General features: G+C 40.5%; 1 protein-coding gene across 5 annotated transcripts in view; it reads left to right on the top strand.

Annotated features, from left to right (window-relative positions):
* SH3D19 (SH3 domain containing 19) overlaps positions 1-17,436 on the top strand; it is a 91,844-nt gene that overhangs the window by 35,591 nt on the left and 38,817 nt on the right. For 3 of the 5 annotated variants that reach the window (XM_075090922.1, XM_075090923.1, XM_075090921.1), the window contains exon 3: positions 10,975-11,015. In XM_075090922.1, coding sequence (XP_074947023.1) covers positions 10,975-11,015 — 41 coding nt within the window. Of the gene's footprint in view, positions 1-10,974; positions 11,016-17,263; positions 17,305-17,436 lie in introns of all 5 variants that reach the window. The other 2 variants (XM_075090924.1, XM_075090926.1) reach the window with 1 other exon arrangement.

Below are 17,436 nucleotides of genomic sequence, written 5' to 3'. Positions count from 1 at the left end.
TGTCTCTGCTTATGTGTGAAATAGAAGCCTAAGGAAGAAGATAAGGACAAAACAAGTATGTATTGGAAAGTATCCATGCATTCTGTCAGCGTCCAGACTTGTGTGGCTCAGGGCCTCAGAGAGAGGTGATACTTCGTATTTAATAGCCCTCAGTGGGTTTTCTTTACTTTTTTTTTTAATTCATATACGCTTGTAGCACCTACAGTGTTTTGTGGCAAGCAGTGCCGCAGCTTAACCTCATGTTGCATGCTGCAAAGTCTCTTTGACTCTTTCAAACTTGGTGTCTGCCAATTTTATATAATGCTTTCGATGTCCTGTAGTGAAGAGACTGAGCTGTCATTCCCTGTAGCTTTCCTGCTTCTTGAGAAAGTTCAAATGCTGCTGTTTTAGGTTTAAATAGATTGTGTTAATTAATTAGGCAGTCTTAAGGAAAAGGTCACGATTACTTCTGGAGGCCCAGAGGCATGTGAGCAAGGGGAGAGGGGGATAAGGTGGTTGGCTGTCGTAAGGAGGAGGACAGGAACAATATACTGCCTTTGGAGTTGAGGGCATTGCTGAGACTGGAGGTTAGAGAAATTACCTATTATGTTATCTGAATCCAGAGCCTTTAAGCTGCACTGGAGATTTTTTTTTTAAATATTATTTTCTAATCCTGTCTTTGTAAATATTTGGGATCAAGGGTCAGAGGTGAAGTGGTTGTTAGGAGAGAAGTGTAATGCCACTGATTGGTGGTTTTTCTGTCGTGTCAGTCACCTCAGTAAGCTGAACCTGATACTTTGTGGCTTTTAATTCCCTGTGCCTAATATACCTGATGCATTGATTGATGTGCATGGAGGAGCATGTAAGAGAGCTATGTGTTTTGGGGTTTCTTACAGGCTGGGGAGGGGCATTGATTTCTTTGGCTGTGAAATGTTTTGGCAAGGTATTTCTTATGACTGTTGCACCAGCAAGGTCCGGTCCAATCTGTTCTACAAGGTGTTTGTTTCTGAAGCTAAATTTGATTGAATGGGGAAAGGTGATGATAGTGATTACTTCTTCCAAGCTATAACCATCCATTAGAGGCTGCAGTATTTATTGATTTGCCATACAATTTGGGGTCCTTGATGTCATAAGGCAACCAGGATATATGACTGAGGGTGGAGGAAATTCCTCTTGTCTTATAGTACATTTGTATGGTCACTTGCTCAAAGATGAGATCTGTTTCACTGGAGAGGTGTCCCCAGTGGTTAAAGGCCTTCTCTTGGTTGTTGAGGTAGGTATTTTGAGTGTTATTACAGCAAATTCAGTGCTATGCCCATCTATCACAGTTTTGCAGTGTGTTTGGGACAGATGCAGGTGTTGCAGGTATAAGTGTGATTTTTTTTTTTTTTAAATGTTTTTGGCTCTGATGGATGATGCTTCTGTTTCACCCTTGGAAAAGAATTTGAGTATCTAAAAACTTGGGCTGTTTTCCCCCTACTTTGGCTAACAAAGATGTTACTTTTACCTATATGCTATACTTCCCCTACATCCTTGTAGAATCAGAATTACAAGACTTGAAAAATAATCTTTGTTGTGTATCTTTTGGGAATGGTTGACCTTAATCTCAGAGTTGCTGGATCTTTATGAATGAATAAAAAGGACTGCAGTTTAAGGTCATATTTCAACATGGAGGTAAACATTGTAGACCTACAGATGTATGAGTGTACAGTTTGTTGTTATGTAGTGCAAGTTTCTGAGGAATCATTTTCTGTACTTTGTAACCAAAAGCTCTGTCAATATCTGTGGTATAGAAGAAAAGGAAGCATTGCAGTGTTTTTGGAGGAAGGGCAAGGGAAGAGTGTATAGGCAAACATGCCGTATCTCTGACTGAGCTGCATGCAGGGCACTTTCTGGAAAGACAGGTCTGGTGAAGGGTGTGGTTATGAGGTTTTTATTTTACAGTTTCTGTGCACTGTGCTTTCCGTGAGGGCCACTGTTACAAGTTCATGGACCTCATGTACTGTAGGGTGTAACTGGGTGAGTCAACAGTCCATGGGAACAAAATGCAATCACGCATGAAGATAGCTTTACTTTTGTAAGGCTTTAACATGGGAGGGTTGAAAATGAGTTTCTGCTGCTTGTTACATTACTTATTTTATTTTAAAACATAAATGGCCAGTTTGAAGCTAGTATGTCTCTTTATATGGATGACCTTGTAATATTCTTATGCACATTTTTTGGCTGCTGGTTCACATTTACAGTGTAGAAGGGCTTTTGTTTTTTCTTTCTGAGTGCTGAGTTAAGACTTCACTATATTTGATGGATATGTAGTAATACATCTGTTTTATAGACTGTCCCTTCCCAATAAATGTCTTTGCTCTCAACATACATCTATAATTAAAACAATGAGGACATTCCTTTTCTTTCCTCACTCAGCTAAAGCTTAAACTCCAGCACATTTCACGCTGCTTATTTGACTCAGATGGCCTATGAAGAAGTTGAATTAGGCTAAAGGAGTGTGGAAATCCCGTGGGATGAGACTTGCTGAAGAGCTTAGCATTGGTCATTGCTGTACTTTGAAATTCTCAAAGGCACTCAGCTAATTTTTTGACACTGAGGTCACACCAGCATCGAACACTTCTTGTAATCCCATTTCTGTGGCTTAGGTTGAACTTTACGTTTTGGATGCTTCTCAAATGTCTGGCTTTTTTATTACAGGGCTGGAATTGTGTGCTGTTAATCTCTGAGTATGCAGGATCCAATGCTATCTTAACTGCTGAGTATTGAAGCTATTTGGTACTGTGTCTTGGAAGTGCGTCTCAATTATCCATCTGCCGGAGGCCTTAAGATGCCTCAAGATTCCCCAGGAACTCCTTCCTCATACATACGCGCTAGTTTCCTCCTCAAATGATGCACAATAGTTGAAGCAAATGGACCTATATTTTACAGGTTATTTTTACACTGGAAACAGACAGATCTAGGCAAAATAAGAAACACCTATACCTTGTTCCCTTGGTTTGATTACTGCTCTGAGGTCTTTGAAGTCTGTATGCTTGCAAGCACCTGAGCATTATTCTCCAGACTCCTCACGTCCAGCTCATGCATTCTCTGGGTCCTGCTGGGTTCTTGCTCTTGCAGTCAACACCCTTTAGTTCCTGCTTGTTCCTCTTTGGAGCCATGCTCTGTTGTGTTTCTGTTCCTAAGCTGCTCAGCCTCTATGTTTTCAGAAGGCCAGATGAAATACACCAATCTTTTCATTACTTTGGGTGATATACGCCCCCATCCCCTGTTCTCTTCTCTTTGCTGATCTGCAGGTAACTGACTTAGTAGGGATTTAAGATAGGCACTGTTGTAAAGCAGAGTGTTATCTGTTTTGTTAGTAATCATTGTTAATGCTTCTAGTCAGGAGGACATTCACATACCACTCTCCCCTTTACAGAACTTCAAAAATAACCTTAACACTGTACTTACATGTTCTATGAAGTACACAGGCCATTTGAACAAAATCTAATATCCATACTTTATAATAGTTAAAGCCCTGTAAAGATATCTTGAATGCTGTGGATCCAGATCTACGGGTTTTCTTTATGCCTTTGTCCTGCTCATCCTTCATGATTAAACCAGGTTTTATTCATCTGTGATGTCAGTTACAAAGCTTCTAGAGCTCATTCAGCCACCAGGTTGTATTTGATGTACAGAGATGTATGAGGCAAGCAGAATGTCCTGTCAGTGGCTAGAGAGAGCTTTGATTTACTGACTGAAATGCGACTGCAAATAATTGAAACAAAGAACCATTCTTCAGAAACAAGCTTTGTTTTGTATGGTTTAACTGTAGAAGCAGGGCACTGTCATCTTTCCCCGTTTGCAAATGCAGAAACTCTGTAGGCTTTAATGGTAAAGAATTTCCACCAGGAGAAGCTGCAGTTTACAGCTAAGTTTTTTTTATCTAAAAGAGCTGGTTCTTCCCTTCAGTTTTCTAACTGTTCCTTTTGTGCCTGAATATAGTGCTGGCTGGGCCCAAATATCCTGTCACTAGCACTGTGACAATTCAGTGATACCTGCATTTACATTTACAGTGCTGCTTTGCTATTATGCTATTAATAAAATTATAGGTGCTTTCTAGTGCTAGAAATGTTTACTACCAAGGTTAAATTGTCATTAAAGCATAAATACTATTTACTCATTTTAAGCAAAACATACGAGCAGGGTTATCGCAACAGTGAGTGAAAATCATCTGTCTGTGTTGATAGATGGCATAGAGGAGAATCTTCCTAGCTGTTACAGGAGGACCAAACTCTTCAATAAGCAGAGCCCTCCATTCTTGTAACGTACATTTTATCTGGAGCTGAAATCAGTCAATGTACAATGAAGACTGAGAATAACTTGAATCATGCTCTGAGGGTTTGCCTTTCTGGAATGTGCATGTTCATACAGTCGTCTGTGGGGGCAAGGTGCAGTTCAGAAAATGCTAGGGGAAATCTATCTAGTGTGTCTGTAGCTCAGGATCAGGAAAGAGTTAATTCAGGGTACAGAGGAGCTGAGTGACTCCAATTCACAAAAAACTGGGGGGGTGTTCCAGCTTCAAGATCTAGGCTGGACATTATTAAGTGTGGAAGATGTTGCAACCTCATGACTTCTAGTTTGCTGGGAGAACTGGAGTGTGAAATGTCATCATCTGCTGCCATGATCTGCTTTGACTTTCTGCTTGTGTTCTGCCTTAAAATTGAAGGTTTGGTTGCTGAAACATGATCCCCAAGTATGACAGTGACAAGCACATGAATATGTAATAAGTGGTTGAAGAAACAGCTAGAGAGCGATTCCTGAAAGGATTTCCCTATGCTGATCAACATGAGCTGTTTTAATTAGCTGAGCAGCTGGATTTTAGCTGCTTCTTAACTACATCCTCACTTGTCCAGACAGTGGGAAGTTGCAGTCGTGGCATTCATTAAGTGATGCAGAAGTAGACATCCTCAGCATAGTGATGAGGATTGAATTGTCACTGGACTTAATTACTGGTTCAGGATTACTTGCTTTTGGGGCTGGACCCAAGAGAGAAGTAAAGTTGTACAGGGGTGAGTCTGATTTCCTAGGTGACCAGATCTGTACTGTTGAGCATGTGATTTCTCAGGTGACTGGACCTTCATTAGCCTTCTGTACCCATAGGGCCATGACAATACCCCATGATTTAGCAGAGAACGTTGAGAGTGCATCTTCATTTTACAGAGACACCACTGTGGTACCAGTCTGCTGCCAGCTGCTTTTTTCTGGTGCTTGTCTTATCTCCCAGTGGGCCAGTCTGGATGACCAGTGCTAACAGGGCTAAAAAAATAAAGTGGATCAACTGATACTGAAGGGTAAGAAGAACAGCTGACCCGAGGCATAGCCAGCATTTGGTAGTTTGCTGCCAGATCAGTTGCAGAGTCACAGATTTAAGGTTTGTTTTTGTGAGTAGAGGCTGAGCTGCTTACCCAAAGGACTGCCGCTGGCCTCCCCAGCTGTCCGCTCCCACCGCTTCTCCAGTGTCACCCTGGTGCTCCTGTGGCTGAGCAGCCAGCTGGAGCGGTCAGACTGTCTGGCTGAAAAATAATCGGGATGTTTGGGTTGGGATTGTATGGTGTTAGCAAAATCACGTGGCTGATCCAGCAGACTTGTGACTGTGTCAGCATCAACACAAGAGAGCTGGTGGAAATCGTGAGCGTGGGGAAAGTGGGACTACTGGCTGCGCAGTCTCTGCTTACTCTAATGAGGAAACTGCACCTCGAGTCTGTGTGTCACGTAATCTAATTTCATGTATCAGTTGGAGGGCTGGGAGTCCTCTGCAGTGGAGGCATTGAAGAAACTGATCACTGTGGATACATTTTCAGTGTTGACTCATTTAATCCGCAGGATTAATACAGTTCTGTCTACTGCATTCAAATCATAAAGATGGGATAGCTGTAAGTCTTCTGTCCCAACTTTGGGAGCTTTTTGGTTGAATTAATAGGTGTGTCTTTGGCCCACTATCAGGGTGGTCGTAAATCTGATCTTTTGCACCACCCTTAATTTAACTATAAAATTGCTAGCATCCTTCTGTGACTCAATGTGCAGTGCAGTCATTTAGGTGGCATTTTAAACATTTTGTGTTTGGAATAATGTCTTCTAATAAGTTTTTAAAATCTTACGCTGTAGTGCACTGGCTGTTATAAAGACAGCGTGATTTCTAAAGTAACTGAGAGAAATATATGATGTCTTTTATTAAACTAGTGTTTTGCCTCACAATAATTTCAACATCAGCTATTTAAAAATTCTTGGCTCACATTCCAAGGAGTCACAAAATATTAAAAATAGCAACATTTTAACTTTTTTTTACTTTGTGTATGTGTGTGTGTGTAGGACAGGGTCAATAACAATCACAATTCAAATTATGTTAAAAAGCTTTTACACAGGTGTGTGAATCTAAGGACTGAAGGAAAGCTTCGTATAATATGACATGAAGGATAAATTTTGAGGTTTTGCCGTAGATGCTTCATCATACTCATTTTTTAGAAAAAGTGATCATTCTTTTTAATCCCACCCCCCCAAGCTTTTGTGTATGTCTTCAGTGATGTAGGAAAGAAGTGCAAGCAGTTTTCCTGTAGAATATTCATTGTTATGTGAGTTTAGATAAAGAAACCAACAGTCCTGGTTCTCATAAAGGGAGCAGGCATCGTGGAGGATTGCTCGATTCCAGCTGAGAATCCCATGCAAGCCAATAGGACACTGGTGGAAGTGGATGAAGGAGAGATGCTGAGACAGGACTGTAGCTTGGTATGTCTCTTGTACAGCAAGCAGTACCACAACCCATAGGGCAGAAGACTGTAGATAGCCTGGGGAGGTGCCCTAAATGGCTATGGGTATGCTCAGAGGCAGGAGGGAGCAGTTGCAAGCCAGCACTGCCTGTGCTCTCCAGAGGCAGGTAAAGCCCAGCACTCCTCTGACTGCACTCAGCAGCAGAGCTGGCTCACCATCAGCCAGCTGGTGGGAGCCTGTCCATGAGGTGCCCATGGCTGGGCTGGAGCCACAGCTGCTCCTGAAACAGCTGTAAGATGTGTGGGTGAAAAGGTAGCCCAGAACCTCCTGGCCTCTTTGCTCCAGTAATATATGACTTAAATGCTATCCTGCTCCGGGCACACACAAATCCCTGCCTGCTTGCTTGGAGATGCCTGTGTGATTTGAGCTTTATTCCACTTGAATGGCATCTCCCCTCCTCTGCTGTGTGAGGACTGTTCTGGTGAGTGATACTAGCACAGTTGCTGTGTTGGGTCAGGAGTCACCCTGCAGGAGCAGGCCTTTGAGAAATACTGTAGCTACACTGAATTTGTGTTTGAGAGAGACACTGCTCAGTACAAGTGTCAGAGCAGAGGCCCTAATGAGGAAGAGACCATGGTTTATACACAGTAAGTGACTTATTCCACTGAACAGTTTACAGCTCTTGCCTAGCGTAGTTTGTGGCAAATTTATTTCTCCAATACACAGACCTAAAATATGCTTTTAAAGTGTTTTCCTCAAGTGTTTATATTTAGAAAGCCTGTCCTTGAAACCCAGAATAAAGCCTGCGTAGAAGAGTTAGTAGGTGTTCAACAACTTCAAACATACCACTCCAGGTTATCTTTCAGAAATGATGAGCCCTGGGACCCTTTTCATATCAGTGCCGACTTACTAGTCGTAAGTACCCAGCTGCTTTCAGCATAGCAGGTACAGCAGCTTACAGATCCCCTCTGAACCTATTGAGTGGGTTGTTTGGCTGCCTAGAGGGCCCGACAGAGGTGGGTTATTTCCCCCTTTTCAGGGGCTGGCAGGTGGAGCTCAATGAAGCTGCTGCCTTAGCTGGACATGAAACAAAGTGTGTGCTTTAAATTAACAGTGAGCGAGGTCTAGGATAAATGTGCTCTGGTTGTCCACTCCTGCATGCTAAATCATGTTGGGGATGGATGAATAGTTTGCATCTTTAGTTACTCCCTATCAGGTATGGCTTGAGTGGTGTTGGAGCTAATGATGCTCTGAAACTTTTGCACTGTTTTCTTCCAGCAAGATGAGTTTGGACTTTGCTTATGTACCTCGCAGGGTGATGCAGGAGCTGCTGCCCCCCACCCCCAGGGGCTGTCCTCACGTGTTCTGATATAACTGTCAGGGGAGTTGAGCTGGGACCAGGATCAGAGGTCCCATGCAGATGAAACTTCTTCTGTCTTTGTTTCTCCTTGACATGTGCATTTGTGGGGATTTTGTGTGTGCTCTGGGTCATTGCTGTGCTTTATGGACTGGAGGAGGAGGTGGGAAAGAGGCAGGGACTCCATACACTAGAGTAATTGCTGCAGCTCCTACCTCATCAAATACGAGAATTAAATTTGATTTGGTGGTGTTAATTATTTGGATGGCTTGAGAGAAAATGTGTCATTAACTGTGGAGCAGAGGAGGATATTAGTAACGTTATCACTTCTCTCTTTGCAAGACAGAACAAGAGACCAGAAGTTGTTGCCTGTGGAACAGGGAGGGGTTAGGTCAGGATAAGCTACGAGCAAAATCACCAGCTGCCCCAAGAACAGCACCTTATTTAAATTACTGGGGTTTAGTGTATAACAAAGTTATGGAATTTACAGTTCCTTTACAGGGCTTCATGTAAGAAAAAAATATTTCTACATCCACTCCCATTTCCATATTTTGAAAGGGCTTAAATAACTGTAAGCTAAATGTGACTCAGACTCTCCTGGGGGTAGGACATGTAGTGCTTTGCCAAAAGGTTGTTGATGGGTGACCTGTTAATGGAAAGTGGAAAAGAAACTATCTGCTAACAGCTTGTTTTGCCTGTAAGCTCATAAATTTTCTAACAGAACTATGTTATCCTGGGGTCTAAATTACACAGATAGTTGCATACTTGAACTGCCTTGCTCTTGATATATCCATACTTCAACTTCACTAGGTTGGTTTTGTGAAAGGTTTTGTGTCTTTGTTCTTTGAATTTTGATTTTTAAAATTGGTTTTTCCTATACCCTTTTTGATCCTCATGTTGCATGGAAAACTCAAACTTTTGCCTCTGTGATGACTCCTGTGATTTCTAGCCAAAAATACCTGCTCATATATGAAAGTACTCATTGGATTCTGAGGCAAATTGCAATGGGTCAAAGGGCTCTTGCCAGTGGAGGAAAAAGCTTAACTTGTTCCTTTTGGTTCTGACTGATACTTGAACATGCACAGTTTATAGATTTCCTAATCCCCTGCTATAAAACTTAAGTAAATCTTGAATTCTGAGTATAGAAAGTTTTTGCTACTCCAGAAGATTTCACACATTCATATTACCAGACTTCAGTCTCCTTCCTGTCTGATACTAAATATGATTAAAATAAAACCCTGAAGAATGTAGTTATTCACAGCAACGAAAGCAGAAGAATAAAGCTTCAAAAATGAACATCCAAAAGAAATAGACTTGAGTTGCAAGGAATTAAAAGAGGAGTCTGGGGTACATCTGGGAGGAACATACAACTAAAAGTGCTTCTTAAAGATAAGGCTGTATTATTATGGGACATTTTGAAGGAAAATTAGAATCCTTTTCTGCTGAGAATGCATGGTGAAATATGACTGACAGAACTGTTTTCTAATGCAGCTTTGCTAGCTGTGTGGATAGGGGCCAAGCCACATTTGAACTGTTTCTGAAACCAGACAAATAGGCATTGTTTATCCTAGACTGGCCAAACTGTTTCAGAAAACAGTTCAGTCAGAGCAACTTTCATTTTTTGTCTTAATTAGTTTTCAGAATGACTGTAGAGGGAGGACATTTTTCATCCATGTCCTTTCTGACTGTCTCTTTCTTCTCTCCTCCAAATCCCCCTATTCTTCATCCCACTGGCGTAATTGCAGCCATCAGCAATTGCAGTGGAAGCGCACGTGGAGCTAATCTGAGCCCTGACAGAGTTGGTGTGCAGCGTGCCTGCAGCAGACAGAGTGAGAGCAGTGTTAAAATGCTAATGCCCTCCCTGTACTAACATTCCTGCTGTTATACTGCTGATGAAGGCTGTGGTGGAAGGTTTCCAGAAAAGGCTTGATCAGTATACCTTTCTGTTGTAATTAAGATATTGTATTAATTTGAACCAGGTGTAGTCTATTTATTTTCAGCCATTAAAAAGACTTTTCAGCACTTCCAGTGGCTTCTCACCAACAAGTATTCTTTACAAAAAAGAGCAAAAAAGTGCTTTTCTGAAGTAGTTGTGTGTTCTTTTTTTTTTTTTAATCTACTCTGTAGATTTGCACAAGTGGCAGGTTATTAATACCACGTTCTCCAAGTTAGCAACGCTTTCTGGAAATGATAATCCCAAGTTAGTTGTGATTTTTACCTGCAAAAATAGTAAGGACTGCTATATCTGTTAAATAAGACCTTCAGAAGAGAAGCATCAGAAACCTTAGTCTTACCAAGAAAACAGATGAGTTGGCAGAAGGAAACATTTTTCTGTCCTTGTGTATCAACAGATTTTTGGTCATCATGTTATCTTCCTATCTAACCCCACCCACCAAGTTATTACTGAAAAATGCAATCTCAACTGAAAGGGAAGATAAGTTGTTAAGTAATTGTTAAAAATATTTAGCAAAGGGGTTGTAGGTTTTTACTTGGCTGTGTAAGTTTTATTTATTTACAAGCATGTTAAGCCATTAAATGCTTATAATCTGAGAATATGCACACCCACATGGGCTCTTCTCCAGGTTTTTCCATCAAATGAGACAGAATGTGAACTTCAACACAGAATCGAGAGTGAAAATGGTTTTAATAATTGGCTTTCTATCTTTGCAGAGTCTTGCAGCTAAGCTGTAGCCTGGGTTTCATTAGAAGGGGTTGGGTATGATTGTATACTCCAGGAGTTTCGGACAAGTTTCTGTAAGATAACAACCTAGGGGAAATATGCACTTGGCAAACCCTTTACAATATATGGTGAATTTCTGCATGGTGTTACTTCATTGTTTTTTCTTTGAGGCATTAACCACATTGTAATATTTTTTTTCTTCTTTAAGGCAAGGACCCTTGTCATCCATAAAAGCAGCAATCAAGAGATGTAAGTCTACTTTTCTTATTTTTTGAGAACCATAATATTGTAAGATTGCTACATCTTTGTTTTTAGTACCTAGATAACTTTATGTGTGGAAACAAAGTAACTAGCAGGCTTTGGGGGGGATGTAATTTCTTGCTCACCCTTTTTCTTTTTTGCTTCACGTTAGACCATCTTTTTGCTTTGCTGATGGGCTGTTTCTTCTTGCCAGTTACTAACGTTTTCTTATTTATGCACTAATGCATTTGTGCACAGATGTGATCAGTCTCTGGAGAACTTGGGTTATGGATGCCCAATTTTCAGTTCACTTGACAAAACAGATGGTTTTTCTATTTTAGTAGAAATCTGCAGCAACTGCTTGGTGACTATACTGTGGACAGGATTAAACTCATGCACTGGCCTCATTTTGGATAACAAAAAAATTGTTTATAAATCTTGAATGAAAGTCCAAACTCTTCTTCCCTGATTTCATTGTTTAACTCATCTCTCCCTTTCCCAGCTCATGATATTTCCAGGCAGAGAATTTCTTTAGCTGCATCCTCCAAAGTATTTTTTGCTGTTTCTTTCTTCCGCTTTTCAATTTTATTTCCTTTCTGTCCATGATTTCAATTTCATATTAATGAAACAACCCTCAGGATACTGCTATGGGGAAAAATAAATTAGTGTATGTACTACTGAGTTGTTTCTCCTGGACCTATTAGTCAGGGGCTCATTAGTATGGATTAGGTTGGAGGTAGTCAAAGGGGATCATGAAAGCTTTACTCGGAGCAAGTCTCCATGATGCTGTAGTTAAAATGCAGCACTTTATCTGTGCTGTTGCTGCCATAGCTAGGAAGCTGGAAAACAGAGCATCAGATCACAGAGGGCCTTTTGTGGTGGAGTCAGGAATTATTTCAGACTGCCTAAGCCCCAGTACCTCGTTTAACTGAGAAACTGTCTAAAAGATCATTAAGCAATTGATATCTATGTTTTTTAAAATATAGTAGCAAGTGATACTGTGTTTTGAGGCACAATCAACTAAAAAAATTATAGTCAAGAAGCCCTGGCTCATACGCTACAACATTATACTTAATATTATTAATATGTAAATAACTATGATGAAATACAAGAACCATGTGAATTATTCAGATGATAAGCTAGAAAAAAACCTCCATGCACATATCAAGGCATTGTATTTGAAACCATAGTTCTTTGTATGCCAGTAACCATACCTGTGGATGGACCTAAATTAAAAATGGACCCTGAATAACTCCTAACTCCCCGTGCTGTTAGTCTGGAAAAAGTATTCTCTGGAGAAGTGTATGTCCCTAACAGAGTCAGAAACCTATCTTTATTTCTTGATCACAGCTTCTCTGAGCTGTTTATCTCTCTTTTTCAAGAAACATTATAGGTATGTGCAGGGTTTCAACTTTCCAATCTGCAGACAACACTTTATATGGCTTTGTATCGGTAAGTCTCTCCACGTCTTGTGGCCAAAGAGGAAGAGGGTTTCGTTGCCTTTCAGCCGCTCTGACTACGACTCTGGATAGAAAGACAGTGTCCTTTAGTTTCAGTTGTTTGACAGCTCACTAGAATTCAGAGCAGTGAGCCCAACTTGAAGAAAGCAAGCATGTGAACGTGCGATGTGCTCAGGAGTAATTTTTAATCTCAGCTCTTCAAAAGTTACTCCTGGATTTTTAATGATGGTCTCAGGCCAGGACACACCACTAAATCCAGAGCCCACTGAAATCAGTGAACTGTTTTCATTGATGCCAGCACAGCAACGTGGACAAGAATGCCAAAGAAAGTAAAAAGAGGCAAGCCAAGTGCTGCAGTAGTGAGACAAAGAGGAACAATGTTTTTGCTTGCTTCTCCGCTCTTCCAGAATAGGGTGGTGTTAAGGAGCAGGGCTATGGAAAGAAGTCTCCTGCCCTAAAATGTTGGAAAAGCCTGCAAGCTTGTTCTGTTGCCATTCTGTCCTAAGCAAATATGTGGCTGAATGAAGGATGCGTAACAGCTTGTATGCACTCTGAGGCTGTGGCTTCCATTTGGCAGTTTTGCAGCCATTTTTGGCTGTGGGTTTTGTTTGTTTTTCATTTTTATTTTGTTTTGCTTGGGGGCTTCCTAGGTTCTTTTGGCTCCCACTTTTTCCCAACCAGATCAATTCCATGACCTCACTCTCTCCCCATCTGCACAAACATTTGGGCTGTCATAATGCAGGGAATGGTGCAGAGGCAGGAACATACAGCCCAGGGAAAGGTGTAGGAAGGAATGAATTGCCTTCATAAATCATTATTGTCAGATTTGAGTGAAACTACGGGCTTGCTCTTAAGGGTCTGTGGAAAAAAATCTGCATAACTATGATGCCAGCCTCTGTGGTGCCCAGCAGTTTGGACAGCTGTGAAAAGGCTATCTGATGTCACTGGGGGTGGGAAGAAGAATCCTCGTCACCCCCCCAGGTTATTTTTCGTCAGTTCCCTCACTGAAGTTGCATGAAGAGTAACTGGAGCTGGGAAGCAGAGGCAGGAAACAGAGCCAGCTGTTGAGGGTGGCATGTTCCTTCCCCTGTGCTGCTGGTGGTCTGAGCCCAAGGTGAGCAGGTTCAGGGGCATAAAATGGACAAAAACTGTACAGAAAGTACTTACTTTTTTTTATTTAACACACTGAACTCGCTTACTGTGGTGTCATATGAGTGCTAATGTTCATTCAAGAGGGGCCAAAAATCATGTTTGGAAGGGGAATCGGGCATCACCATCTCTTGCAGCTACATTCAAGCATCAGATCAGCCTAGCTCTAATCTCAGACAATCTAACATTTCCCTGAGGAGCTTGGAAACAGAAGAAAAGGCGCAAGACCTCCCCCTTGTGCCGAGAAATAGTTCAGGAGAAAAGCTTCAACTCTTCAGAGATGCATGAAAATTTCCAATTAGTTTGAACCTCCACTTGTCCAGAAATAGTCTAATCAGATCTTGGGTGAAATCAGACTTTTTCTTCTGCTTTTGGTTTGAGGATTACCTGGTCCCTGAAGAAGGGCCTCCGCAGCCGTGTAACACCTTTGGTATTGTGCAAAGACTGCAAGCGTGGCCTCTTGAGTGGAACCATTCTGTCAGCTCTTCTGGTGTATTACTTTGTAGGTAAGGGAGGGAGTGTTTGCCCACTCTTGAGACTCTCCTTGAGATACTCTAATGAATAACCTTTATTCCTAGGCAGCTATATAGTGAGAAGAATAACATCTCAGTCTAATAGTCTACATATTTAATAGGATTGATGGAAGGAATGTCTAGTCCGGTGTTAGAAAAGCATTGAAAGGAGCTGTGTTTTTAAATATTAGCACACATCCTTGTTGTAGAAAGTATTATTATTACTTTAAAACCTACTAATAATAGTTAATATTAACTTACTGAAATAGTTAATTGGCAGGATCATGTTTACTCACAGCTGCTGGAAGGGACAATAGATAACAATCATTAGAAAAAATTTGGAGCTTGATTTCCCACAAGGCTTGGGCTATTTGAGGCTACAGTTCCAATCTTTAATGCAAAATGAAACTTGCTTTTAAAACATTCTCCAGTGACAAAGCTGTTCAGTATTTCATACAGATTTGCTAATGGAAACATACAAATATTATTATGCAGTGTATATCTTGTGAAAGCCCTCAGTGCTTACAGCAGGATGGTATTGCTGAGCAGATCCCTGAATGAACTTCATAGTTGCCTCTATATTGCCTTAAAAGATTGCCTGAAAGACTGTAAATTCTAGCCCAGCTCTCTTCCAAAGACTCAAAAGTGCACGTCACGCTTCTGTTGCCACCAGCTTGTCTGTAGCATTGCAATTTATGGGTTTGTGGTGTAATGGTGGTTGTACTTAAACAGGCATCTTGATCTCATAGCTTAAAATGCCCTCTGTGCCATAATCTGTATGTGTTTCAAATACAAATAACATGCTAAGTGCACTTGAAAAGCAGGACCCAGAGAAGAAACAGTAGAGGAAAAACATTTGAATTGTAAGTATACATCCTTTATCACTGCACATTCAAAAATAATTCGATAAAGCCCACTAAATAGTGCTTGTAGAAATATATACAAAAAATTAGTCTATAAGTCACTGATCTGTCCTCTGTTTACAGTGTTACCATTAATCCTTTACTTGCTTAAATTATGCTGTACTAGGTTTAACACATTTAGGTGCCCCATTGACACTAATGGAAATAAATAGTCAACAATGATATGAGTTGATTTGATATTTTTTTCTTTCCCCTGAGACCAACAGGGTTATGAGATTAAAAGGTCTGGATTTTATGCCCCAAGTTTTTCCTCTCCCACCCCTTCATTGACTGCTTTGCTTACCTTTTCTCAAATACCACTAAGCGTAATCTTCTGGAGATGTCAACAATGCTCACCCTGAGCATTTCTTAGTGTGGAAGTTGAGGAGCTAACTGTCTTCAGTTGTCAGTATGTAAACCAGCACTGAAAAACATATCCATTGACTCCTCTGACATCAGTAAAGGGTTTTTTAAGTCTTAAAGCGGTCATAATTTGCGATCTGGAGGAAAAATTAATAGCATGTTTTCCCAAGGCAATCCAGAAAGCGAATGAAGAATAGACTGACAGGATCAAAAGACCACAAGGCCAGAAAAGTGGCTGTGGGGTTTTTCTTTTGTTTTTTATATCAGGTGTGCGCTATATTTTAAAAATTCATGGTTTCTCTCGTACACTTTTTAATTTGAATTAATTTCTTTGAAATGGTAAAGGAGTAAAAGCTGTGCAAGCTGGTGGCAAGTATTATTTAGGAAGTTTATATTTTCTGTTCCCTCGCATTTTTGGAACTCCAAGGAATACATGAAGGCAGAAGATGCAGTAGCTTCCACCTCTGCTCCTAATGTGGATTTAAGAGCTTTCAAAGCAAAAGGTGTTCTAAAAGTGTGGTTGTACCATATGTGACAGCAAAAAGAGGAGAGTGGTTGATGGAAGAAGGGAAGAACTTTGTCAAGGTCCTTAAAGAATAAATGTTTATTTTAGATGTTTTTGGACATGGAGGTAGCTTGATTCGGTAAATGCCTGGGAGATTTATTTTTTCAAACAGATTGAGCACATTCTGAAAACATGTGTGATGAATTGGATATTAGCCCTTTCAGAAAGACATATTTATATCTACTAATAAAGTTATTCTTACATAAATATTTTAAATATGTTGTTTTCAGGTGGGTTTACTTGGTTACTTGAAATTTGGAGTTTAATGGATTACATAGATGCCTCACTGGAGGTTTTTTGCCTATGTTAAGAAAGGAAAATGGTCTTTCAGACTTTTTTTAGGTTCTTATTTGTTTTAATAACTTTAATAAATAGAAGTACCTTTAGAGTCTCACAGGAGAAAACAGCATGTAGTTTTATCTAGAAATGAAGAAATAATCAATATTTGACAAGTTTATAAATTCAGTTTTGCATCCCTCATCAATTATCATTTATTTCTAATGCTCTTATCATTGCAATTCGGCTATACCCCAAGCAGTTGTATGGAATACACTTACCAAATGAACTCTTTCTTCCATCCTCTTTGCAAAAGTAATCTTCGAGTTGGTTGGTTTGGGTCAGTTTATTTTCTGTAATGTGCGTATTAGATCGATGCTGTGTTAAGCTCTCTGAAGAGGAGAGTGAAGGTGAGATGTAGGGGGTTTTTATTTACTAATTTTAGCCAAACAATTTTTACAGAACTGGTTTAGGAGATGTGCGTTCATGCCCAAGACTTTGAGGTGTGCCTCTTATTGGGCTCAACCTGCCTGCCCATATGTGTTTGGTAGGTGGGACTATGAATTATGGGATCCCAACTTCTTTGCATCTGTATCAACTCCTCTGGGTGACCCATTATTTTTGGAAGGGAAAAAGTGTAGACCCAAGCAAACCATGATTTTAAACTAAATAAAGCATTCAAAGAGATTTGGCTTCCCTCTCCTCATTCCTACAGTGGCTCTTTGTTGAGTCATGCAGTGGACATTTCCATATTCAGTTATATTCTTCATGGTTAATTTGTTGTAAGGGAAACTTCTAAACAGCCGTTGCTAAAATCAGCATGAGACTAGAAATAAAATCTGCTTTTATTTTAGGTTTTTAAGACACTGCATTGTGAATAGACATTACAGTTGTCCTCTTACAACACTGGCACGTGTGCTGTCCTTGTGTGACTAACCCATTTGATCATGGTTTCTAGCGCTCTGAAGCCTTGGTTTGTTCTCCTTCACCTCCTCTTCCTCTTCTGTAACCCCTTCTTTTTTTCCTCCAGCACTCATGAATAGTGCACATCAAAAATGCCCTGTGGAAGAGGTATGTCTGACACAACACTATGCAACTCTTGAATCAAGTATGCTTTGCTGATTTCAGTTAATGATCCTGTGATGGCACAGGAACAGCATAATTGTCAGCTTTTGCACGATAAGACTCTACCACTTCGTAAAC

The sequence above is a fragment of the Phalacrocorax aristotelis genome, chromosome 4, assembly GCF_949628215.1.
Source record: "Phalacrocorax aristotelis chromosome 4, bGulAri2.1, whole genome shotgun sequence".
Taxonomy (NCBI): Eukaryota; Metazoa; Chordata; class Aves; order Suliformes; family Phalacrocoracidae; genus Phalacrocorax; species Phalacrocorax aristotelis.
Note: the sequence above shows the minus strand (reverse complement) of the source record. Positions and strands in the feature narration are given on the sequence as shown.